The sequence below is a fragment of the Triticum aestivum genome, chromosome 7A (assembly GCF_018294505.1).
Source record: "Triticum aestivum cultivar Chinese Spring chromosome 7A, IWGSC CS RefSeq v2.1, whole genome shotgun sequence".
Classification (NCBI taxonomy): Eukaryota; Viridiplantae; Streptophyta; class Magnoliopsida; order Poales; family Poaceae; genus Triticum; species Triticum aestivum.
The window spans coordinates 582,895,982-582,922,133 of record NC_057812.1 but is presented as its reverse complement, the minus strand read 5'-3'; the positions used below and the strand labels follow the sequence as shown (position 1 = coordinate 582,922,133).

Genomic DNA, 26,152 nt, shown 5'->3' with positions numbered 1-26,152 from the left:
TTCATGGCATCATCACAAAACCTAATGCATAGTTTATGACGCCACCATGATCATGCCCTCGCAGCTCTAACCGGCTAAGCTTCTTGACCATAGTTGCGAGCTCACACACTGCTCATCCTAAGCCGACGTACTTCAAAGGCCTTGTCCGTGCATATGTAGAGGGCAGTAGTAGCACGAAGAGGGGAGTCAATGTAGCTCAAAGACATGTACACATCCTAATAAAATCCCCCATAGTTTTACCCATAAAAATAAAAAGTTCCCCATTTTTCCTACTCACACCGACTCTCTCAATTGCTGCATAGTCCATACACAACCATTCAAGAAGAGAAACCGCGAACAACATTTTTTCCCAAAATTCGAAGTACGATATGAACATTTTTCAAACATGTGACGGACATTTATCTAATATGTGATTATTCAAATACATACAAGCATTTTTTATCGTGATTAATATTTTTCAAATACATAATTAATGTTTTTGAAATACGTGATAGGCATTTTTCAAATATGCGATGAACATTTTGAAATACAATGTAAATAATTTTTTCAGATGTGTAACAATCCTTTTTTAAATTTGTGGTGAATATTTTTATAATACAAACTTGAACATTTTTTCAATTCATATATTTTTTAACATTTTAACTGATTTTCACTTTTTAATCTACAAAATAGAGAGTTCCAAGGAAATTGGATCTGGGTCCGGCCCATTAGCTCCTGCATGTGGATGTTACCCCACCTATCCCACACCAAGCCCTAAAAAAAACTATCCCACACCATACACGTGAAACTGAGATCTTGTTAAGAACTAGACGATATCCCACATGTTATCGTGGAATTAGACGTTTGGTTTTGAAATGTTGTATAGAGTATAAATTCAACCCTTAATATTAAATGTGTAAGAATATTATGTAGAAACACAAAAAAATATCCTAATATAAAAAGTTAGCACATATCGCAATTAAATATGTTGGGATTTAGAATCCATTTACAATGCACTAATGCTTGTTGCATGGTAGATAGAGACTCGTGCCTAGGTTTGGCGGGTGTTAGTAGACCAAGATAACAAATCCATGACTGCAACAATTTTTATTTTCATTTTGAATCAATAAATTCCACCTTTTATCGAAAAATGCAATCTAGACAGCAAAATTGTGTTAGGATCTTCGATGTAACTGCATGCCCATAGACGCAGTTGCGCGGTTGCTCATCTGAAGGCAACCTACATCAAATAAGTATGTATGCAGCAGGCAGTAGCACGAGGAGATGAGTTGAGCTCAAGGACACACAACCTAGATGCTTGCTTCATGCTAAACAGACTTTATTCACGAGCGTTCATGAACGGCCATGTACATAAAGCATAATAAAAGCGTGAATAACTCATTTGTTGGGCCTATAAATTGAGATGGTGTCCAGCCTCAGTCCAGAAATAAAATTTACCCTTGTAGTAGTCATACAAGAAATGGCACGCTTCATCTGTGTCATCTATGAGTTAGGATTTCTTGTAAAAAAATAAAATAAATTAGGATATGATATTAGAGGACAACTGATATGTAACACCCTGTCCACTCGTACAACCTTGAATCTACGACTCCTTTGTCAAGTTATTGTTGGCAGGGGTGTATCATCGACGAAGTGTGGCATGGGGCCGCAAGAAAACTTGCTATCGCCGAACCAAGAAGCCAACGAGAAGGTGGCGCCCCGTGGGTCGTGGGCGATCGGCAGACGTGGTAGTGGGCGAACTCCTCGCGGGAGCAATGGGAACTCCTTAAATACATTGGTTGCAGCACGCAGATTGAGTTCCGTTGGCCAAATAAGAGTGTTAATAACTTATTTTCATGTAATGTAATTAGCGCATACTCAAACAGCCCGTTTCATGTGTTCTGCTGCTCGTTGTAACTAGCTAACTGTTGGCGGTTGCAATCAGAAGCCGACCTACTAACCCGCAAAAAAAAAAGAAAAAAAAAGAAGCCGACCTACTACATCAAGGCGTTGGCGCTGCGCGTCTGAAGCTGACCTGCTACATCAAGAGCACAGTCGGTACGCACGCAGCAGGCAGGGCAGTAGTAGCACGAGGGAGGGGAATCAAATCGAGCTCAAGGACATGTACACAAACCTAATAAAGTTCCCCCGCCCTTTCAAGAATAAGAAACACCCAGCACCAAAAATTTCAATTGATTGTGTGTACAAAATGTAAATTCTGAACTTTCAGAACAGACGGGCCGAACAGCAAGGCCACGAAACGGAGCGGAGCGGCAACGCATTGATCCGAAACTGTGCGAGACGTGATGCTTCGGGGCGCGCGGCGTGTAGAGTGTCACGGTCACGTCCGGCTCGGGCCCTCGAAAAGGGAGGGAGGCCGCCGCGCGCGGGGTGTGCTGCCAAGCCATGGCCGCAAATCCCAACAAAGCGAGGGCAGAAAGGGCGTGGCGAAAGCAGGCCCCCTGTTCTCTCCTCCCAGTCCCGTGCCCCACTGCACCCCTGCCTGCCCTCCTCATCTTTGACCCCCGCGCCACCACGGTCCAACCCAAAAGACTGCCCACTCCGACCAGGAGTCCAAGAAACTCGCCAAGAACAAAGCAACGCGCACGCCGCCACCAGAGCCAACACACACAACGCAAGCCCCTTCCAATCCTCTGCAGGCACTCCAACTCTTCCGTCCAGTAGCGGCGCTGGCCGGCGAGCCCGTGATCGCTACCAGGCGCAGGCGCCGTGATGGGCTCGCTGCTCCTGCTCTCCTTGCTGGTGATTTCTGGGGTCGGGGTCGGCGGCGGCGTGAGGCTGGCGGGCAATGGCGGGTACGAGGACTGGAGGCTGGGCACGGCGACCTACATCAAGGAGTCCCAGGGCCACCCGCTCAATGACGGTATGTATGTGCTCCTGTGTTCTTATTTATCCTTTTTTTCGTTAGCAGCATCAAGAACATCAGGAAGGAAGGAAAGGGAATGTCTGGTCTTTCTCTCTCTCCCTTTCCATCCCCTTTCTTTTCTTGTGCATTTTCACTGAATGGAGATTGGGGATGGTGAATGCTGTTTGCAAGGATGAGATGTTGTGGTATTGTGTAGATCCGGCGTATTGGGCAGAGAAATGCCACTGGGAGGTCGCGATAGAAAGCAGATGTGAAGATTTGCTGTTGAAAGTTGCTCCCTTTTGCCCTGCTACTGATTGAGAGATGCATTTTGACTCTTGAAACTGAACATTCCATGGATGTTCTGTGTAGATGATAGAAATATTCTACTAGTATATTTAATTGTGTTTTGTGAAAGGGTACAAAAGGGTTTCTTTGATAAATAATTATAGTGCGGTGTTCACGCTAATGACAACATTTTCACTTAAAAAACTTCCTCTTGATGTGTTAGTCTATCCTAATCAGCCGAAAGAAAACCAATAATGGAGTACTAGCGCAGTAGTGCACCTTTCCCTTTTCTGTTCACTAAATATAAAGTGTCTGTAAACCAAATTCTTGACCTTTGCGTAAGAAGTGGGAGTGAGGCACATTGAATGCTTTGACAATCCTAACATGAGGCGCAGGCCAGTACAACATGGCCTCTTCCTGCTGTCATTGCCTGCACTCAAGTCAGTGTACCTTCACAGTAATTGCTCCACTGAAATCGGACCCCGTTGTCCCTTCCCCACCTTCACAGTGTACCTTCACGAAGATCCACCAAAATATACTCTGAATCCTGAAGACCGTATGCACAATTTCTTCATTTAGTTCCATCCCGTGCCCAGTGCCAATAATCCTTGCTCTGTTTCATGTTACCTGAAGAAACGAAAAATGCTGTTGTCTGATGCAATGGCTGCTTGAAACTCCAAAGGTGGCGGCGCTTGCGGGTACGGGGACCTGGACATATTCAGGTACGGGAGGTACACGGCCGGGCTGAGCGGCGCGCTGTTCGGGCGGGGCAGCGCCTGCGGCGGCTGCTACGAGCTCCGGTGCGTCAACAACATCCTCTATTGCCTGCGGGGCAGCCCCACCGTCGTCGTGACGGCGACCGACTTCTGCGCCCCCAACTTCGGCCTCGCAGACGACTACGGCGGCTGGTGCAACTTCCCCAAGGAGCACCTGGAGATGACCGAGGCCGCCTTCCTCCGGGTCGCCAAGGCCAAGGCTGACATTGTCCAGGTGCAGTTCCGAAGGTAACAAACGGTTCTTGATGCAAATTTCATCTATTTTTTCTCAATATATATGTGCAAAAGCATGGCGGTATCGTTCTTGAGTTGTGCATCTGTTGTAGTTAAAAGTATGGCACTATCGTTCTTGAGTTGTGCATATGGAGTAGTTTTTTTTAGCCTGCTTGGGCAGAAGTTCAGAATGATGTCTGAATTCTGATGATTACAAATGGATCGTAGAATATGTGGAACATGTCTGAAGCCACTTTGGGTAGAAAGTATCAGGGCTGATGAGGGCATGTACAATGGTGGCATATGGATACATATGCCCCATGCCAAAAAGTAATTTGAGGCATCTACATTTATTTTTTCTCCCCAATGCAAGCTACCACTAGTGGGCCTTATTAAGAAATAGAAAATAAAGACTCTAATACACATGCATCTCTACTTTTTACTTCAACCTTTTCAGCTTTTGTCATCGGACTACACTTTTTCTCTTCTAGCATCCGCCTCCTGAAGAGGATCCCGCTTCCCTATCCGAACTTACTTTACGCCATATCCGATCCTACATGGTATACGAGGCATCACCTTGAGGCTATGCATTGTACATGCCCTGAGAGGGTGCTGAGGAAAGGGCAGCTTTAATCCCTGACGCTTTCTTCTTTTTTGAATCTGACTTGTGTATGCTGATCATGAGTACTTCCACAGTTTCAGACCAGTGCTATGAGTATGTCCCAACAGTAGTAAACACCAAGTATCCTTTATAGTGCAGGATAAGATCAAGATAGTGTGCAGTTTGATCACCATGCTTAAATCACGCAGCATCTGATCGATTGACGATGGTGATGCAGGGTGAGCTGTGACAGGGCCGGCGGAATTCGGTTCACGATCACCGGCGGCCCCAACTTCCTCCAGGTGCTGATCACCAACGTGGCAGCCGACGGCGAGGTCGACGCTGTGAAGGTGAAGGGGTCGAAGACCGGGTGGATACCGATGGGGAGGAACTGGGGGCAGAACTGGCAGTGCGACGCGGACCTCCGAGGCCAGCCGCTCTCGTTCGAGGTCACCGGAGGAAAGGGGAGGACGATCACCATGTATAACGTTGCGCCTTCGGACTGGATGTTTGCGCAAACGTTCGCAGGCAAGCAGTTCGTCGAGTAGGTGAAAGAGGATTGCAAGCTCCAGCGACTGTAATTACAACTACAAGGGTTACTAAAATGCCGTGACCCAAGAATGAACGTGAATGGTTTTCGCTCTGCCCGCCACGCACGTCCAACATGATTATTGAACTTTAGGGCGTAGTTATCTGTAAGTTGCCTGAATAAACCATGCCAGTCTATTTCCCAGCCGTTGGATTGAAATCCAAAGGCTGGTGTGCATCCTCATTCTCCTGCCCCAGCCGGCCTGCCTCTGCCCCGAAGCATCCTTCTAAACCACCACCATTCACTGGCGCCGTCAGCCCACCCCAAGCCATCAATCTTCAACTCCTCTCCACCAACAACACCACTGCCGTGCCCTGCCGTGAAACGGCTCTCTCTCAAAAAAAATGCTGCATCCCCAGCTCTGAGGCACTCCCTGCCACGGCCTTGCCATCGTCAACACCCCGGTCTGCGCCTCAGGGCCGCACTCCAGAAATCGATCAGCGCAAGTTACAAATTCAGACAACTTGCCAATAGCAAACACAAAAACTTTAAGTTCGGAATTCACTCATCACTTGCAGTTGTAGAGACATCACTCTCTGTAGCTTTTCGGACGACATACCAAACCACTGACTTGGCCCACTGTGTGAATACACTTGCACAAGCACAGCACAACCATGAGTGCAACGGGAGTTATAGCATACCAAGGCAAAACCGACAGACACTAGTTGGTAGTTACACACACATTTGGTTAGCTTCGATCCCACTTCTCCACGTTTGGCAAACACACTAGTTTCACTGCCACGGAAGCTATCTAAAGACACGAATTTGGTTAACTATTGGAGTTTGTTTAAGCCGAACGATCATGATCTAACTGCTGCAGCACCCCAGGAACAGTTCCAAGAAGGAAACTTTGCTGCCCTGTAAAAAATAAATATTTATCAGGGGCATGAGGCAAATAAAAAGACAAGAGTTGCAAGTTGACCAAAATCTAGAGAAAAAGGACACAAGTAAAATGACTCTGTACATGATGTTATAAGGTCTCGTTTGCAGAAAGATAAACAAAAACACAACAGTTTACCGTGCATTTTCATTCATCATCACGTCTTGCAACCTCTTGGGGCACCCCTCCGTATCCTCTTCAAAACATGGAGAGGGGCAACAGACTCGGTTTGCGAGGAATTGCTGTCCAAATCATCTGACAAGCCCATTGGTAGTGCATGCAAGGAAGTCAGATGATAAGCTTAAAGGTTTTCCCTATTCTTGTTACTTTCCAGCGTTTCTATTTTGTCTACACAGCGCATGCATACCTTCGATGCTGTTCGTGCCGTTGGAAGTATTCTTTCGCTTGTTGACAATTGTTGGGATTAGCTTTACATTCTGAGCACACAACACAATGAAGTTATTTACTTCTCAAATTGACCTTCAAAAAACATGACATGCATATAATCCTGAGGTTTGTAGTTACCTTCACATCTTCATCCTGACTGAACTCATTGTTCCCTATTTTGTTTGTATCAACCTTAGCTGTAGCTTCCCGCTGGGTCCTATTGCGGCCAACATTACCGGACCTTTTCTCGCCTATGGTTATGGTACCATGGCCCATTTGTTGCTCTGGTATCGTACATTTCCCATTGAAGGGTGGCATCAAGCAAAACCTGAAATTTCAGGTGTCAAAACTTCAGAACTGTCGAAAGAAAAGAAGGAAAGAGGCTATCCCATATATAAATTTTACAGAACCAAGATATTTAAGTCACTGTATGTTTCTTAAACCCTTAGAATTGTGATGATACAAGAATATTATTTGAACTTATTAGTGAATAGAGTTCTGAATCTTGACACAAATATTATTAGCTGATGTTTACAAAATTTAAATGCAAAATGAAAAATCATCCAGTAAGCACATGATGAACCAGCAAGATGATGTAATCAAAAAGACAGTCAGAAAACAATAAATCATGATATGTGAGTGTAAAATAGTTATTTCTAGTGTTATGTCAGACATGATTGACATGAAACTTATTATTTTCATGTTTTTGAACTGTATTTTTCATTCTAGTTTGCACTACCAAGAAACTGGAAATTTTGAACTTGGCAAAATTCAAACAGTAATTGGTTAGCATAGAGAGTCAAACTGTCTTCCTGAATGAACCCCAGGATTTTTTTATAGAGCCAAATCCTAGTCACAGAAGTCAAATCCTAGTTAGGGAAGTACAATCGATATTGTTGCAAACTGCAGGCTCCAAATTTTGCCTGGCTATGATGGGGGACACTCAAAAGAATTCCTTTAGAATTATAAAATCAACTAAGCTTATCCTGTACACAGTAAAAAAAAAGAGCTTATCCTGTATGATGTTGAGTATGATTGCCTGATACAAACCATTGATCTGGTAGAGACTCCGTATCAAAGCCGGCAGTCAACACTCTCCATTTACGACAGCCATAACACTGAACCCATTCATGATCAGGCTTGCAGCGGCCGGCCGCTTTTCCCTAGATAAAGAAAGGTGTAAACTGAGTAACACTTCTAAATGCAGCGAACATAATCTTCCAGAATTGTACAGGCAAACCTTAAAGGTACCACCGACATAACTTAGTTCTTGGATAATAAACATTTGGCTCCTGATCACTAACAGAAACAAGGATTGAAGAGCAACCCTGATCCCTTACCCAACTACTACATCCCTAGCAGCATGATTGATTATATACATGTAAAATATGTTTTCCGTAGTAAAGTACATATATTCTGCAAAGAGAAGGTGCATACATCACACCGATATCTATACGTCCATCACCATAGTTACAGAAGGTAAGTAGCTTTCAAACTCATAATAACTAAAATTATTTTTGATTGTCTACATACCATGATGATACGAGATGGGGACTTCACCCTGTTGAAAGTCTACCATATTTCCATTCCTACTCGCTATGGTTAACATTTTCATATAAGAGTTATCAAATAAATGCAAAATGGAACAGACAGTAGTTTTTTTCTCAACAAATGTATGATCAGTTATGTCCAAATCTATCGATGTTGTAGTGTTGCTATCTACTCCCTCCATTCCTAAATATAAGAACTTTTAGAGATTCCAATCTGGACTACATACGAAGCGAAATGAGTGAATCTACACTCTAAATTATGTCTACATACATCCTTATGTAGTCCGTATTGAAATCTCTAAAAGGGCTTATATTTAGAAATGGAGGGAGTACTTGTCTCTTGCCAAATCCAATGCAAAAATATTTCATAAAGCAGTTTGTGACCAGATATGCCTGACAAGATATTTCCCAATATAAACTATGTCCAAATTCATACCAATTCTACGTTGTCAAAATTTGTCTCCCAGTATTCATCCATACTGCTACCCAGCCATTCCTCCAGCTCAGCATACATCTCACAATCTTGAAACCCTTGTTTGCTGTTAAGAACCCATGAATTGCCATCTTCATCATCCTGCAGGATAAATGGAGAAGTTTATTCAAACAAGATGAAACTGAACAACATCCCTACCAAAGCCAAGATATTATGAACCATACAACGACTTCTGTAATATCTGCAACTCCTATTACTCCACGTCCCGTGTCAGCATTATGCATTTGACCTCCAACTCGTTTGTAAGACTGAGAGAAGAACACAAAAATCAAATGTTAGAAAAAGCATGCACATGTGTAGAGGCAAAGAATATTCACACTGAAGGTATGGAAGTACTGTAAAGTCTAAAATATATGTTAAATTGTTTAAGTTGCAAACAGCTTCCTGCAACGAAACAAACATTTATTGTTTGTAAGGCACAACTAATACACTGAACATGAAAAAGCTCAACCTAGCTAGGTATTACATTCAATATAGTTTTCAATGCTCAACACACACGGGGTTAACTCCACACTCCTACCCACCCTAGCACGCAATAAAAAAAAGTGTACTCTAATGGAGTAAAAGCACTGCAGCCTATGAGCACGACAAAAGCTCAGTTTGTGGTAGCTGAACTTGTTTTATAATATATATACTGTGGTAACAACCACGAAACAAAGAAAAAGTCAGTTGGCCAAACAATAAAATAGGCAAAAAGGTGGTTGGACAAACAGGCATACATAGCTAGCTGAAGATGGTCAGGTTAGTCATTTAGTGCAATGTCAACTAATCCCACCTCTATTAGTCGACCACGCCAATACAAGAAAACCCCACAGTTCGTTCTTTCCCATTCTACTTTGCTCATTCCAATAGTCAACTCAATGGTCCTTCCCGCAATGTCACCAGAAATCACTGAAGTTGTGTTAAGGCTCTTGTCCAAGGGGCGTGCTTTGACCTAGAAACAACATAGATTATAAACAGGGATATATTGTGCCCCAACAACATAAACATGGGAGAATATCACATGGAAACCAACATTTATATGACATGTGCATTTACCTTAGACCCTTGCACTGTGATTTTCATTCGAGGATTCCGGAAGATAACTTCCAGATAAGAGTGAAGTGAATAGTCCAATGGGACCTACATAATATAATTAATCAACAAATCAAGTCATGCCACATTTTTAGCAGTTTCATAAAGCTAAGTGCATGCAGACAGAACGAACCATAAAAACGAAATTAAGAAGACTAAGTTTGACATCACAAAGTCATGCATGTCATTAGAGAGTACTGAATGTGTGTGAATATAATATCCAGGTTCATCAAGCTCATCAAGCCCCAAATATCAACTTTAAAGCTATAAATATGAAATTCATTTATCTTGAATTGAGCCTAGAAGTTTATCTCTTGTGTCAAAAGCAAAAGCATTGTTGAGGAAATTGTTAACTGGTAGCTACTCGGTTAGCTGGCGAGTAGGAGATTAATAGGCTAATCGGTAAGTTAATCAGCCATTTAATCAATTAATCAGATGATTTATCGGTTTATCAGCTACTTGATGACCCTACGAGTAGGGATTAATCGGCAAGTTAACTGGTTAATCGGACAAATTCTTGAATAGGGGCAAAAGTACAACACACACCTGTTTACTTGTTTGTCCTGGACGTGATCTTACTCTTTTTGACCGGATTAATATGTCTCCATGACCTTTGTCGGTGGGGTTTTCATCAGTCCTCCCTGAATTCCAGTCCAAGGTGTAGTCTTTACCCCACCTATCTAAATTCCATATATATATCTGTGTTCCAGTACCCTCTTCACCAAATAAACCTAGCTTTTCTCCGATGAAATACTCATTAAAGGGGGAGAATTCCTTGATAGCATTTAGGTTATATTCCGCAGTAGCTTCAGACTGGACACTCAAATCAACTTCCATGTATTGTCCTTCCTTGCGATAGGTCACCACAGGGATCTCAAGATTCTGTAGCAAATCAAACTATTATAGCCTTAACATAATAGTAGACAAGGAGTAAAAAAGGTAGAGCACTGCTTACATCTTTATTTTCATTAAAAGACTGGGATAGAAAGGACACTGATCTGGAAGTTGAAGTTTGGGTAAGCACAATTGCATCTTTCCCAAGTTTCATTGCACCAGTCTACAAAACAGCACCCAAATTTGATTGAAGAAGACTGCAGACATGCGTAAAGCATGCAGTTGCAAAATGTAATTTAGTATTTCGAGTTTGACCTCGATAAATCTAGGGGTAAAACAATGCAGAGGGCAGATGCTACTGTTCCTGTAGAACATTTCCTATCAGTGCAAACAACAGCTTTCAAGTGGCAACTAATCGTTACTTCACTCATTGCTTGCGCAGTCAAGTTAAACATAATAGCACTAGCATGATAGCATTGCACAGGAAAACCTAGCTGGCAATACTAATGAATGACTGTAGCAGTGAGCCACTGAGAGTATAATAGGCAAAAGAACACATGTCTAGAAGTATATATTTAGTAACAGGCAAACAAGTCTTCATTTACTCAACAGCATTACATGTCTTAATAGTGCATTATAGGCGAGAGAAGTATGAAGCTATCATCATGAAAGACATATTTCAGTCCCACATTTCAAATAAATCAGAAAAATTACTGCAACACAACATTCGCGGCGGCTCAGGATGTAGCAGATTTAGTGACGTATTTAAAGGTAATTCATAACACAGACTACATCAACCATGAATAACAGAAGACAGTATAAAGAAGAGGGGAATCAAGTATTATGCAGAAAGATATGAAGACCTTCTACAACTTTTTTTAATAGATATTTACCTTAAATCCAATTCCAAACCTCCCAATCTGCTCATTGCAATGTTCATTTGGTCGTTTATGACCAAATGAGATCATTCTCATCATTTCAGGGTAAGCCATGCCACGCCCATCATCAATCACAGATAAAACAGGAACTTTGCCTGCTGCTTTCTTCGAAAACATAGTTTGGATGAAAATATCCAACCTTGCAGAAGGATGGAGGAACAACAAGAATAAGCAGTCAATACAATAAAACAACAGGAATAGCTCCAAATATGTCAAACGCTATCTCTCAGTGAGGAATGTTCAGAAAATGTATTGCTACAGGTAACATTAATTTTAATTACAAAATAAAAGCAACGTGTTTTGTACATATTCAACTGGAAGAGGAGCATAATGAGACAGTAAAAATAAGGCTTAGATTGGCACAGCGGTGGCTTTCAATGTGTAGTTTTTCACTTATTATTTTTGAAGATATTAAAGGGTTGAAAATCTCTTGGGAGACATTGAAATATCTATTACCAAAATTACTAGATAATATCTTGAATAACTAAGGTTACATAATGCAACATGATATATCACCCGGGTTGACAGACTGTCCATAAAAATAATAATTTGAAAAATAAACAAAAATAATTTCTGAGTTTAGCATGTTGAAGTCATGTACCTGGATGCACCAGCATCTCTGGAGTTGTCAATGAGCTCTGCTATTGCTCCAAAGATCCAACCAGCATGTGTCTGACTGAGTGTTCGGAGATAAGTAGGGTCTGTGCTGACGAAATTTCTTCTAAGAGTAGATTTTCCCCTTTTCACTAATGAATCTGAAATTCTATTACCATCTTCAACAGATTCACATGGTGAGGATTCTGGATCATGGTGTATATGTGAAGCATTCAGCCCTCTTGGATTGGGTACACTATCACAAATCTCCTCGCTTTTGTTGGATTTCTCTGGTGGCACATAAAATAAGTGAAAAACAGTTGATAAGAAAAAACAATTCAGATCAGCAGTAGTGAGTAGCTAATAGCAAACAATGGCATAAGATGATGCAGAGCTTCAGCTCCAACTATAGATATAAGTATAGAACTTCCCTCAACAAGATGAAGTAATGATCCACATAAAGAATGTAAAAACTAAAGCTCAGCAAATGCGACTCTTAAGAAATGACATGATGTCAGCTTCCCCTAGTAAGCAAACAAACAGTACAGCAGGCTGACTAAAATATATACTCATGAAGGACAAATAATGAATAACCCAAGCAATACATTATTGTCCAAGTAATATAGCAAAACTCTCACCGGATATTCCGGTCCTCCTTTTGCAGATTACAGGATCTTTTCGTTCAGTCTCGTACAAGATCACAGCATGTGAGTAGTTAGGGCGTTCTTCAGATTGAGCAGGAAGAATATGGAAAGTGAAGGACCCATGTCTAACAATGCCGGCCTACAAGATAAACAAGAAAAGAACAAGGGCCTTCACTTAAAAGGCAACAAAATAAAGCTAGTGGATTGCATTAAAATACATACAAACTGCTCGACTTGCAGGCTACAAAAACCCTGCCCCAATTCTAAATTCCATTCATTGAAAACTAAACATTCCTAACAGTATTGCATCCCTCTTTCCCACGCCTTCATTACTTCCCTGTCTCAACCGCTCCTGTTACTTTAACTCGTGCCTAACGCCTCTAGCTATCCAGTAGCCACAACCCACCAATAGAAGTGTAATCTTTCAGGATGGTGACTGTTAAAATATATTGCCCAGCCCTTCTCTGGCAGTTTAGTTTTTTGGGTGAACTGGCTGGTGCATCCCTCTTTCTTACACCTTCATTACTTTTCTGTCTCAACCGCTCCTGTTACTTTCACCCATGCCCACGCCTCTAGCTGTCCAGTAGCCACACCCCGCCAATAGAAGTGTAATCTTTCAGGGTGGTAACTGTTGAAATATATTGCCAGCCCTTATCTGGCAGTTAATTCTTTTGGGTGAACTGGCTGGTGCATCCAACAGAACCAAGAGGTCTCGAGCTGAAGACCCGGTCAACACATTATTGATAAAAATAATAATACTTGCAGCCTACATCGACCCCATGTCTAAGGCGTGGTGGAGCCCAGACGTGAGGGGGAGTGTTCAAACATAGTGTCCGCCCTTCTCCACCATCCACATCCCCATTTTTCAAAGAGTAATTTGAAGATAGAAAATATAGCCTATAATGTACCTCCCATAGTAATAATGAGTAAATAACTGAATACCCATGAAGTGGAAAATATATTTACCCTCTTATTGTGCCAAAGGAAATGCATAAACTTTCCCCATTCACTACTCTGGCGAGCATCTTCCGGATCAGGATACAGTGAAAAATTCAGGAAATTATTCAGCTCGTATACCTTACTTGACACGAAATTACTAATTGACCAAAGAGAGGGCCTGTAAAGGAAAGCATAAAATTACTCTAGTGTTCTGACAGCATAGAATGCTGGTACAACCTTCTGCCAAGCGGGAAAAAAACATGTAAAAGAGAATGCTCCCATAGTAATTTTGAAAAAATACTCCCTTTTGCTCTGCTTATATTTCCTTGGGATACCTGGTTTCAATAGATTTGTACATTTGAGGAAACCAAGGATATCATAGTTGTAATTATTAGAGGTTGGGTCGTTGTAATATGTAAACAATGCATGCGCGGGAGGGGGGGGGGGGCGTACATGTGCTCCTATGCAATAACTAGCTTCTTAATTTGGTAAGTCATGACTTCACCCAGAGCCTGTTTGGATACACTTTGATCTGAGTTGGAAGAATTGGATCTGATCATTGTGTACCCAAACAAACCTTCGAGTGGATGCGGCTAGTGTTAAACATGATTATGGCCGCATTTGCTTTGTAACAGCAGTGGAAAGCCCACCCATCAACAGTGTAAACTATAAATTGACTCGTCAGCGACAATATGCTACAGAAAACATGAATAATTTTGATCCAAGCTAGTATACAAAGTACACACTAGAATAACCAGTCGAGAAAATTAAGATCAACTTACAATTCTATTGAAACATCACAAGCTTTTGTGCGGCATATATTCTTACAATCCTTTTGCAGCAGTACATGGCTCAACCTGACACCTACCATAAGAAAATACACACTTCATGGCAAGTTTTGGAGCACCTATATTGTACTCCCTCCGTTCCAAATTACTCGTCGTGGTTTTAGTTCAAAACTAAAACCACGACGAGTAATTTGGAACGGAGGGAGTACCACATAGTATGACATATTCCAATGAAAAAGGAAAAAGCGGCAAAAACCAAGATTTATTCATTATAGGAGATGTTGAGCTCAAGTAAAAAAAAACTGGATACATATGTTGACTTCATTTAATATAAATTCTGAACTTCATCAATCCACGCTATTTATTTGCAGATTCTCACCCTTTAAACTCCAAACTAATTCTACTTTAGATTAAAAATCATCCCTCTATCTAAAATTCTGAATCTGTGCAAATTAATACTCCCTCCGTTCCGAATTACTTGTGTAGAAATGGATGTATCTAGAATGGAGGGAGTACTTGCTAACTTCTATTTTCAGTTTTTGCTCGGTTTTTACTGCTACCTTTCGAAAATCGTAAGTTGGTAATGAATAAATTTGGCAACTAGCATGTGTTAACATGAGCTATTATCCATAGGTAAGCTAATAAAAGTATACAACCACAACAGTCAGTATGCACTTAGTATTATAGGCAGTAGACTATCCAAATTAGAAGTACAGGTGGGACTTTGAAGTATATCAAGTTTGAATAGTACAACATACATGTGGGGTTGGTCAATTTTCTCTCAACTTTTCTAAGTCAGACCGAATCTACAAAAGGGTCCTTCTTTCATTATAACAGCAACAGTCATACCTCGGATTTTGTGTGGTGGTTCATTCAAATCAATCCCTTCCACGCATTTCTTCGCCTCCTAGAAACATCAACACACATCAGATTGTAACTAATTCTTTTCAAAGCGTATGTTAATGCACATACACGCAGACTACAGTCAAGCCTACCTGTTACACATAACTGTTATGCTGCCCATGAAGTTAAACACGACAATACAAGTAAAAGTAAAACACAAAATGAGAACTGAGGGCTAGCTCAGTGGGTGGTGTTCAGGTCGCTGAACCCGCCCACCCGCGTTCGAATCCCCACGGGGACTCCGCTGGGGTGCTATACGCATTAATTTGCGGGGATGTCTCATTCCTACCTAAGAGCGGACAGTTAAGGGAGGGAATCCCCCCCCCCCCTTAACCCCGTTTTTCTAAAGTAGAACACAAAACATTGGTAGCCAAGACATGAACAGAGCACACTCATAAAAAATCTTTAGTAATAATGATGGGTCATTAATTAAGTATACCAATAGATGGAAGAAAGTGATTCCACATCCACAAATTGTACTACAAAAAAATCCTATTGAGAAACGAAGCACGTGGACAAGCCACTCCTAAGCATTATTAGTTGCCCAGATGCAGCATAGTTACTCTTTCTAGATTTTTCAGATAATGCAACCTTTTCATGTGCAACCACAGAGGAGTTCAACTCTGGGCGCGTGCCTCGAGGATGCACACAGCCAAACTACTCTTTCTAGATAAGGCAGCAGGGGAACTAGATGATTACCCCCCTAATAACATGGGAAAGCAACCCTACCAAGTAACACAATGATTCCATATTGCATTCCGCAAGGAACACGGATGATACAAGCGAACCACATATCCTCCAAGACCTGGCGGACAAAGCCCCAAAGGCCAAAATATCATACACACACACTAATGCCAGATACATAACTGAGCACAAGCTTCAACATAATAGCACCATATACCTCCAAATGATTGAAACTAAGATACAACAAAATAACCGAATACAGCACCAAGGCCATGAATAATGCCCTTGTCATGCAACTAAAGATAATTATCCGATTCCACGCAGAGCAAGATGAGGACCAAAATACTTAAGATCACGGCCAAAAGCAAGTTGCTGCTTCGATTCAACCCCCAAAGCACACAAGACAAAGACCATCGCGCTTAATTAACATAATTAAAATCATTCCCTGGCTCAAGTAGGCATTTCCACACAAAGTGAAGAAAGCAAGTGAACAGAACAGAGCACACAAATTGGAAGCATGCAAGTTTGTAGTGCTCAATGATTATCCCTCCCTTGTTGGCCCTGGAGAAGCGAAGACCAACTTGCCAGAAAAGGTATTTTTAAAAGAAGCAGAAAAGAGCTCGGGGACAAGGGGGAATTTAATGCACAGGAGCTCCCATTCCTTTTTGTTTTGTTTTGGCAGACACAAAAAACAAGGAAAAATCATGCTGCGGGGACGCATGAACCACTACGCGAGCAAGGAGCCCGGAATCCTTTCGAGAGCACGCGAGACGCGCGTCAGCAATCGAGCACCATACAAACGGCGCCGCGCACCCGCTTCGTCTCAAAAACCCCAAACGCCCAAACCCCAACTGCCCGCGACCGACCCAACCAACCCCTAGGACTAGGAGAGCGGCGCAGCACGCACACACCATCGCGCAACCATAACCCCGGCGGCGAACCAAGCAGAACAGGCCCGCCTCGCGCGGCGCGATCGACACGCGCGCCCCGCGAAATCCGCGGCGGGGGTCGAGGGAGGGAGGAAGGGGAGCGGAGCGAGGGCTTGTGCGGTACAGAGGCATTACCATTGGCTACGCGGCAGGAGCGGGCGGCGGCGTCGGCGTCGCCGGCGCCGGCGCGGGGGAGAGGGGAACGCGGGCCGGGTTCGGGCCGAGGGAGGGCGGAGGAGGACGAGGTGGTTGGTTGGAGACTTGGAGGTGCGGGTCTGTTTAGTGCTCGTAAGTCGTAAACACGGGGAAGGAAGGAGCAGAGGAAGACGGAACGGTTGCCTCGCTAAACCCCCGCCCGGTGTTGATTGCGCCGCTACACTGTGATGAATGGCGATGACGGACGGCGTTGGAATGACCGATATGCCCCCGCCTGGGCGTTTCCGTTTCGGCCGATGGATGGGTCACGTGCCGTGCAGTCGGGGGCGGGGCGCTTCCGTGCCGTGCGTGCGTGCGTGCGCTTTGTTTCGCCGCCGCGGCGGAGGGAGGAGAATCTCTTCTCTCGTCGCGTCTCGCCTTTTCGCGGCCGATTCTTTTTCTGTGCTCGACTGCTGCTGCTCTGTTTTCCGCGTCCGCGTGCCGCGCGGCGACTTCGCTGCAGCTCGATTTGGGAAAAAAGTCTAAGAGCATCTCCGGCCGTTGGTCCTCAGGAGGTGCTAAAAATCGTCTCCAAAGAACGCATCGGTGTAAACCGCGTGCTGGGATGTGATGCCCTCAGTCACGGTGCTCATATTTTTTTTAAATTAAATTCCGGCACAAACACGGCGCAAATTCAACCAATGCACTAGTGGGACGAGCGGCCGGACGAGGGGGAGGACGCCCTCGGCGTCCACGAGCTCCCACGCCAGCGAGAGATGGACGGGGGAGCGGGGTACTCCAGCCTCGCCGTGTTGCCGCCCTTGATGTACTCGAGGATGGCCTCCAGCGTGTGGTCGGGCACGCCCACCACCGGCGCCGGCCTTTGGAGTTCAGCCTTCTGGAGGGCACGACGCCGTTAATGGCCTCGAGGTGCTCGGCGTGGCGGCGGCGGAAGTAGGGCTCCCAGAGCGGGCTGTCGGAGACGTGGCGTGGACCTTCTCTCGCCGCCCGCGGCAGAGAGGCGCGCATACGCGCGATCTCCGCATGCCACGCCGTCCCGGTGGGCGGTGGTGGCACCGGGACACCGCTGGCGCTGATCCTCCACGACTCGGGCACCTGCATGTTCGTCGGGACCGAATACTCGGCCTCATAGAGGAGCTGAGTCTCGTCCTCGTGAAGGTGGCGGCGGCCGAAGCCGTTCGTCGCCCGCACCGTCACCTGGGAAGCGCTCGGCCATGGTTGAACTGGGGATGACGAGAGGAGAGGGAGGAATGGGGGAGAAACGGGGCGTCGGCGGTGGATAGTCTGTGCGTCTCCGGCACGCTGGGGGTCGACTTATATAGGCAGGGGCACAACGCGTACGCGTGGCCGCCGTGTGCACGCGTGCGTGGGCGAGGGACGCGCGTCGTCTGGTCTTCACTGCGTCGTCCGTGAGGCATCAACGGAGGAGGCTGATCGAGGCGGCAGCGTGCGGCAGTTTTGGCATTGATTCGCCGCGGGAAATAAGGCGATGAGGACGGCGAAGCGGCTAGAAGAGAGACGAGCCGCTGCCAAGGAGGACCCGCGGCTCTTTCGCGTCAAAAATGATTCGCCTGGCGCCCCGAGCGCCCCCAGCGCGACAGGTTCGGGCTGGGTCCACCAGCGCTGATTTCGACCTAGGCCGGCGAAAATCGGGCTCCTAGGGATGCGACTGGGCCGTCTTTTCGGTGCCGTCGCAAAAAAATCACTTGGGAAGGCCTTTCTGGGGACGCGGCTAGAGATGTTCTAAGAGCAACTCCAATGGGGCGACCTAAACAGACACGGATTATGTCCGTTTTTTGTCCGTTTAGGTCGCCTGTCCGTCTAGCGGATATGAGGCGGACACACTCAGCGCATGGATGTACCCAACGCATGATGCCATAAAAATCCGGAAAACGTTTGTTTTAAGTCGGATGAAAAGAACGAAACGCAAGCCGCTCCCGTTGATCGACACGTGTCCTCTTGCCCTCCACCGCTTCGCTCAGCCGGCCTTATCTCTTCACCCCGTCTCTCCTCCACACGTTTTCATCCCCGCTCACTTTTTTCTCTTTCCCATCTCTGCTCGCGAGAAGAGGAGAGCCCCCATGGCGTACTTCGGCCACGGTGCTGCGAAAAAGGGAGCGACGGCTCCACCACGCTCCTGCATCCCACCACAAATGGAGAGGCGGTGAAGTCCGCACGCCACCGCCGCGGTGTTGCATCCTTGAGGGTGCGACGCAACGCGTACGGGGGAGGCGCTCGCTCGTCGGTACCGCCGGCGATGCGCCGCGCTCGTCGACGACCATCTGTGCTCCAATGCAGAGCAACGCATCCATGGCCACAGCACTGCGATACAACCTGCTGATGCTGCAAGTCGCCGGCGGCGGAGCTGCATTGGAGAGCTCTTGGGGCCATTGGAGCTCCACCGTGGCTGCAGTGAAGCGTCGCCGGAGGGTCGGGGTTGCAATATAGCGTCACCGGAGCTGCAGTGAAGCACGCCGGAGGGTCGTCGGGGTTGCAATGGAGCGTCGCCAGGAGCTGCAGTGAAGCAGGCCGGAGGGTCGTCGGGGTTGCAATGGAGCGTTGCCGGAGCTGCAGTGAAGCACGCCGGAAGGTTGTCGGGGTTGCAATGGAGCGTTGCCGGAGCTGCAGTGAAGCACACCAGAGATTGCAATGGAGCGTCGGCGGCGTCACCGGTGTTGCCATGGAAGCTGCTGCGCTTGTTACAGGGAAGGAAGACGAGGTTTGTGTTGCGATCCAACTGATGCGTATAGGGAAGGAAGACGAGGCTGTGCTACGATCCAACGGCAACCCCGTCAGATCGGACGGCTGGTTAGGCGGATGATTTCCCGAGGAAATCATCCGACTTATTCGTAGCAGTCGCCTAAAAATCCATTGAGTCAATTACACCGGTGGTGCTAGAACTTGACGTAAATGATCACTTTGATGCTAGAAGTTGCGGTGTACATTGAAGTGGTGCAAAAACTTGGCTTGGGCGTGCAAATACAGTGCATATCCCCTTTTGTATACATAATCTATGCTGACTAGGCGTGTGGGGTCCGCTGTCAGCCAGTGAACCAGGAAAAATGTTTTTTTTCTAAAACCCCCTCAATTTTTTGACAAAAAAACCATATGGATGTGGCGTTTTACTTCTCTATGACCAATGGGTCCCGCCTGTAAAATATTAATAGAAAAAGATTGCGGGCAGGTTTCGAACCCGCGACCACAGGCTACCAAAACAACCGGCTAACCACTTCACCCTTCACGTTGATTAGCAAGCAAAATGATAACGACAGGATAAATATTTAGCAATGACACTTATGGAGCTTAAATGGGCCGTAGATATTGCAACCCATTTTGCACAAGCGATATTTATAAGATATTTTAAAACGTAAGTAATAAAAAATAATGTTCCAATATTTGTGTGTTATCAATACAATGTAAATAAAAACAATGAAATATATACCCATGTATATATAAAATATTTAGTTTAGTTAATATGGATTTTAAAATGTATATTAGATACACTGCTTAATGAATACAAAAAAAGTATACACTCATGGCTTATATTTAAATTTTAAAATGATGAATACAAACATTTCTTAATATCTATAATTATTCACATGTCTATATTTTTTACTCATGAATTATATTCGAAAACAGTATATATTTTGAATATTATACATGATTGAATATCCATACCAAAAGTTTAAAATTAAAATTATGAATACTTTTAATTATAAAAATTGAAATATAGAAATGTTCTTATAATTATTGAAATGTTTTTATATAAAAAATAATTTTTTTAAATGTAATTTTAAAAGAAATCGTATCATTTTAGAAAAGTTATACATTTTTAAAATTCATAAATATTTTCAATATACCAGTGTCTATTGAAATAATACACGACTTCTTTTAAAATAAGGTATTTCGTTTGTATGCTTGGTAGTTTTTAAACTAAATGTACCAATGTTTTAAAAATAACACATGAACATATTTATTTATAATAAATTTTAATTTCTGTATTAATTAAATATTTTATATAGTACATGGGTGTATATTTAAATGTTTTTATTTACTAGTCATGGTTTGTTTGTATAAAATTTATAGCACACATACATTTAAACATAATTTTGATAACTTACATTTTATAAATATATCTTTAGAAAACAGCGCGTGCAAAATGGGTCGCAGTATCTGTAGCCCATTTAAACTTCAGATGCGTACCCGTTGAATTCATGTTGCTAAAAAACCTTGGTGAATACATATAGGATAGTTATCCTTTGTGAACGTTGTGACCGCCTCAGCGTACTGGTTGTACAGGTTAGCACTCTTATCTTTTGTTTACATGTTCGAGTCCTGAGCTTGCCTTTTTCATGTTTATTTTGACCAGCGGGCCCGTTGATTAAAGATGTAAAATGACATGTTGATATATACTTTTTTGCAAAAATATATATTCTGAGGTTTTTAAAAAAAAAATCAGGGCACACGTTCCCTCTTCCAGGCCCAGTGGCTGACAGCGGGACCCACACACCTAGTCAGCGCATATATCAACGTGATTAGCACTGTATTTGCACGTCCGAGCCGAGTTTTTGCACCACTTCGATGTACACCGCAACTTTTAGCATCAAAGTGATCGTTTGCGCCAAGTTCTAACATCATCAACGTAATTGACTCAAATCCATTCTATCTGGCTCGCCTGCCCCGCGCCAGCAACAACACTCGCCGGCCCACGCTCCGGCCGCGCTCGCCCGCAGCCGTCGTCGTCATGTATAAAATATATTCAGGGATTTCAAATGGTCACATTTGAAACTTTGTTTGTGTTTTTAAGAAACCGTATTTCCAAAATTTCTTTACACTTTTGCAAACATGTTCGCAATTTTTTAAAATGGTCTTTGCTTTTAAGGATATCCGGATTTTAAAATCTTTGATTATTTTCAAGAAAATGTTTAAAAAAATCTAAAATGTTTTCGAATCTGGATGCTAATTAGTCTGGTTAAATATTTTCGCTCCTTTTATATATCACTAACAGTTATTAGGTGGAGTGGCTACAGGATGAGTTTAGTAGTGGCAGATCTTAGGTTTGATTCTCCACGAGTATTTTTCTTTTTGGATTTTTATAAGTCGAAAGAAAAACATGTTTCGCGCTTGGTGGACCGGCCCAGTCGCCAGCGATCCCGGTTCGACCAGCTGCCCCGTCGACAATCCCTTCGAAAAACCGCCCAAGGTTTAATATAGACCGGGATTAGATAGTTCGGTGTGCTGATTTCGGGGATTTGAAGTTCAAGGTTCGATTTAGCTTTGGTCTATAAGTTCAAGGTTTGTTTTAGAATTTTTCCGCTCGATTTGACCGTACAGTGGACGCAGCAGCGAGTTGTCCCGTCTCGTCATCCTGTTTCCACGGGTGACATGGCCAAAATCACGGTTGTGACTCCTCCAAAGAAAATATTTCACAAACTGACCTTTTTGAAAACACGTGTTGTTGCTGGCCTGAACACGCTGGCGTTGCTCGTTGACGTGGCAGGTCAGAAACATCAAACTAGTCAATGTTGGACATTCCGAGCACTCACCACCCACCACTCGCTCTCTTCTCCCCCATTGGACATTCCGAGCTCTTGCACTTTTTCTCTTTCTCTCCCCCACTTAAACCCCCTCAAATCCTTGCATATTGATTGCATTGGTCCGTGGATCTGGTGTCATTTTCTGTTCCTTGAGGTAATCTTCTTCATCTCACAATTTTTTATTGATTGGATTTGTGTATTTGGTTGGTTTTGTTCATGTGGATCCTAACCCTAGTTTTGAACATTGTTCCATAATATCATGTTTGCAATGTTTACTAATGAGTATGGTTGGTCCAATAGTGTTGATTCGTAATGTGGATGAACAAAGCTTAGGGTTTGAGTTACGCTTAATGTTAGGATTTAGGGTTAGGGTTAGGGTTAGGATTTGGGTAATGCTTAATTTGGATGAACAAAATTGTTTGAAGTTGTTCTTGTTCGTATGCAATGTGTTATATTTTTCATTACTCCTTTGTTGTACTTATGTTGCCATTGTTTTTTAATGAAGAGGATTGCGAATATTCATTATGTTGACAAAGCGGCTTTTTATAAGTTGATATTGCCAACAAGAATGAGGGAGTGTTGACATTTCTTGAGAGCCATAGTTATTATGAGGTTGTGGAAGAATCGCGGGTTAGATTAAAGAGTCCTAATTATTATGAGGTGAAAGATATTCAACATGGCAATGAACAAGTTGAATATGTCAATGTGTATCCCCAATATGAGTCTGATGGTGGTGCTTCAATCAATGATGATGGTGATGACCTCGAGCAAGACGATGAGAGGCACCACAAAATTCTTGGTGACATAGAGGCTCAAGTCAAGCATAAGGACATGGACCCTAATATCGACGAGGATGGTTGCACGGAGAAAGAAGCAGAGTGGTACACAAAAATTAGTGGTCGAGATCACAAAGTGCCCTCGGTTGAGGAGAAACGGTGATTGAACAACCAACAGGGATACGCTCCCACATCCAAATCTGTAGGGCCCACACAAAACCACAAAGACAAGATTTCGGCTTACTCCTCCGACATGCTCCGTCTAACTGCACATTCATAAACATGTTAAATGATCGAACACAAACATTAAGGCCATAGAATGAAAATGGATCATACTAAGCATTATCTGATGATACAAGAAGGCTAGTGTCGTTGACCCCCAACTCCACTTAACATCCCAGTCACGAAGAGGGTCCAAGAACCAGGAGGTAGTGTCCCCGTGCCATCTGGAAATACCATTTGGGTCAAGAGGTTCCAAAAGAAGGCATGTCGTACTTCTCCACAAGCGTCGGACTGCATTCTTTGGGCACTCGTAAAAATATTCTCATAACCACGAGAACAACACACCTGATGGCCTAGGATCCTTCTGGGTTTCATGCGTCCACGATTCAGGTTCAACACCAACCAATCCCGCAACCCATCATCGCCCCCTGAGACTTCACCTTCCTGATAAGAGCCCTACCCTTGATCGGAAGGCCGGAGATCATCCCAATATCCTCCAAAGTGATTGTCATCTCGCCAAGGGGCAGGTGGAAAGAGTGTGTCTCCAGCCTCCAACAGTCTCTTAGGACTAAGGGCGGTAATGGCCGTGGAGTTCATCCATGGCGGTGTGCCTTTAAAGCTGACCACAAACTGAAGAAGATTCATTCTTTTGTAATAAGGCTCGTTGTGACGGTCAAATTTCAGGGACTCGTTAGGATTGTCGCCCCTCAACCGAAGTATGGAGGAACCTAAAAAGACGAACAACTTGTTACTTCTCTCAACTTTTGACAATATCAAAAAGAGAAACGTATACTTTTTCGTCCCTCAATTTTTGGTGAAATTTAGATTTGGTCCCTCAACTTCGAAACCGGACAACTTGCACCCCCAATTCTTGAAATTGGACAAGTTTCCTCCCTTAATCCAACCAAAGTTGTTTTTGCGCTGACTCGGCGTGGTTTTGACTGGTTCTAGTCCATGTGGCAATCTATTTCTCCCCTTTGATTTATCTCTAATGTGGGCATTCTATCAAGCACTTGGCGTGCAAGGTGTGGAGCTGCTGGCGATGGTGAACTCTTAGAGGAACAGGACCACGAGTGAGTCGATGCTGCCGTCCATGGCCACGTTGACCAGTGACGCCATCACCGCCGTACCAGATTCATCGCCGGAGGATTTCATGAGGAAGACCACGGAGCGGGCACATTCGAGGAGCGAGGTTGTCCGGCTACAGGTATCGAGCAGTGTCACGGTCAAACTCGTCCTCGCGGCGCTCGTACTAGAGCTAGGCAACGAGGCGAAGCAGCGTTGCAAGTTGCCGGCGTCGAAGCGCATTGAAACCCGCACCATGCTTGTCGCAAAGCACGGCCGGTGCGCGTCTAGGGCTCTAGGCTGAGCGTGACGGCACGCGTGCTCAGTTAACAAGTTCCTCTGGCTACGCGCTCGTAGAGCAGGGGATGCCTCAGTGGTGTAGGCTCGGGGCGACGTAGGGGCATCTACTACAGCGCCGTCGTTGGCAGCGACAGAAGCAAACATTGAGCACAAGGACGGCAAGAAGGACCTATGCGCGGAGGTCGGGCAGGACGGTCTGCGTCGATAGCCAGGTGGTGGTGCCCTGTGTGTCCGGTGGCCTAGATCTAGGGGTGCAGGGCGGCGCCCGATCCGCCCCGCTTCATAGGCAAAATAGGTTTCAATTAGTTATAAATACTCCTTTCAGATTTAGTTCAATTTGAACTAATCCTCTATTTATGCGGGACTATGCGGGACGCCTGCTTGCATCCCTACCTAGATCACGACCCGGACCTCTACACACACGCATGCAGCTATGTATCATGCCCACGGCATGCACATGCATGAGGAAAATAAACATGCAGCTAAACTAGCTACTCCCTTCTTCCATCTATATAGGGCCTAATGCGTTTTTTAAGACCGTCTTTGACTATTTGACAAGATTAATAGTACATGACATGCACAATGTGAAAATTATATCATTGAAAGCTCCTTTCACACACGAATTTAACGGTCTGCTTTGTGTAAGTTGCATGTCATATATTATTGCTCTAATATTTGGTCAAAGTTAGCTTCGAAAAATGCATTATGCCCTATATAGATGGAAGGAGGGAGTAAGACACGAACACTTTCTCCTGTTGCACACCATCCGTGTCTTCCAGCGCAGGCACATCTGAACCCGGACACAAGTGCTGCAATCTTCACGACACGTAGAGCAACCCGCGACCAAGGGGATAACACGACTAAACACTACACTATCGCCAGGTTGCAGTAGCGAGCACTCTGTCAGTGAGGACGACAGTAGCTGAGACGACGTCGAGCTGTGCCTAGCTGCTCCCCCGACGAGCCAGGCGACCCATCCACTTTGCAAGACTTGAACGCAAAGGGCAAGCTGTGCACTGAGCCGAGCGAGGGCAGCGAGTCCGACGTGGGCACCAGCACGCCCGACGCACGCCACGCGAGTTTCTGCCGGTGGTGGACTGGTGATGAACGCCCTGTGGCGGGGGCAGGTCGTTGGCAGCGGCATGAC

The 26,152-nt window shown here is 44.5% G+C and overlaps 2 protein-coding genes across 3 annotated transcripts; one reads left to right on the top strand and one right to left on the bottom strand.

Moving 5' to 3' along the window:
• Positions 1–2,434: 2,434 nt before the first annotated feature.
• Positions 2,435–5,422, top strand: LOC123148435 (expansin-A16). Its single transcript, XM_044567864.1, has 3 exons — positions 2,435–2,863; positions 3,816–4,137; positions 4,962–5,422. The coding sequence occupies exons 1-3, from the start codon at positions 2,713–2,715 to the stop codon at positions 5,269–5,271; spliced, it is 783 nt and encodes a 260-aa protein (XP_044423799.1). The 5' UTR covers positions 2,435–2,712; the 3' UTR covers positions 5,272–5,422.
• Positions 5,423–5,783: 361 nt separating this feature from the next.
• Positions 5,784–17,310, bottom strand: LOC123148434 (MORC family CW-type zinc finger protein 3). Of its 2 annotated transcripts, XM_044567862.1 has the most exons (18): positions 17,085–17,309; positions 15,283–15,340; positions 14,428–14,509; positions 13,673–13,823; positions 12,701–12,845; positions 12,070–12,352; positions 11,424–11,607; positions 10,652–10,753; positions 10,243–10,578; positions 9,661–9,744; positions 9,398–9,556; positions 8,787–8,870; positions 8,566–8,703; positions 7,630–7,742; positions 6,718–6,907; positions 6,560–6,629; positions 6,331–6,447; positions 5,784–6,169 (listed from the first exon to the last, which is right to left on the bottom strand). In XM_044567862.1, exons 1-17 carry the CDS (start codon positions 17,085–17,087, stop codon positions 6,350–6,352), a joined length of 2,280 nt encoding a protein of 759 aa, XP_044423797.1. In that variant the 5' UTR covers positions 17,088–17,309; the 3' UTR covers positions 5,784–6,169; positions 6,331–6,349. The 2 variants fall into 2 exon arrangements, with proteins under 2 accessions (XP_044423797.1, XP_044423798.1); XM_044567863.1 differs by lacking the exon at positions 10,652–10,753 and having other exon boundaries at positions 17,085–17,310.
• Positions 17,311–26,152: the final 8,842 nt, after the last annotated feature.

Coding starts and splice junctions, on each gene's coding strand:
- LOC123148434 (XM_044567862.1), bottom strand. Junction 10,579..10,651: donor CTTTTAATGAAAATAAAGAT/GTAAGCAGTGCT, acceptor GATTTGCTACAG/AATCTTGAGATCCCTGTGGT. Junction 6,448..6,559: donor CGGCACGAACAGCATCGAAG/GTATGCATGCGC, acceptor TGGGCTTGTCAG/ATGATTTGGACAGCAATTCC.
- LOC123148435 (XM_044567864.1), top strand. CDS start 2,713: ATGGGCTCGCTGCTCCTGCTCTCCTTGCTGGTGATTTCTGGGGTCGGG. Junction 2,864..3,815: donor GGGCCACCCGCTCAATGACG/GTATGTATGTGC, acceptor GAAACTCCAAAG/GTGGCGGCGCTTGCGGGTAC. Junction 4,138..4,961: donor GTCCAGGTGCAGTTCCGAAG/GTAACAAACGGT, acceptor ATGGTGATGCAG/GGTGAGCTGTGACAGGGCCG.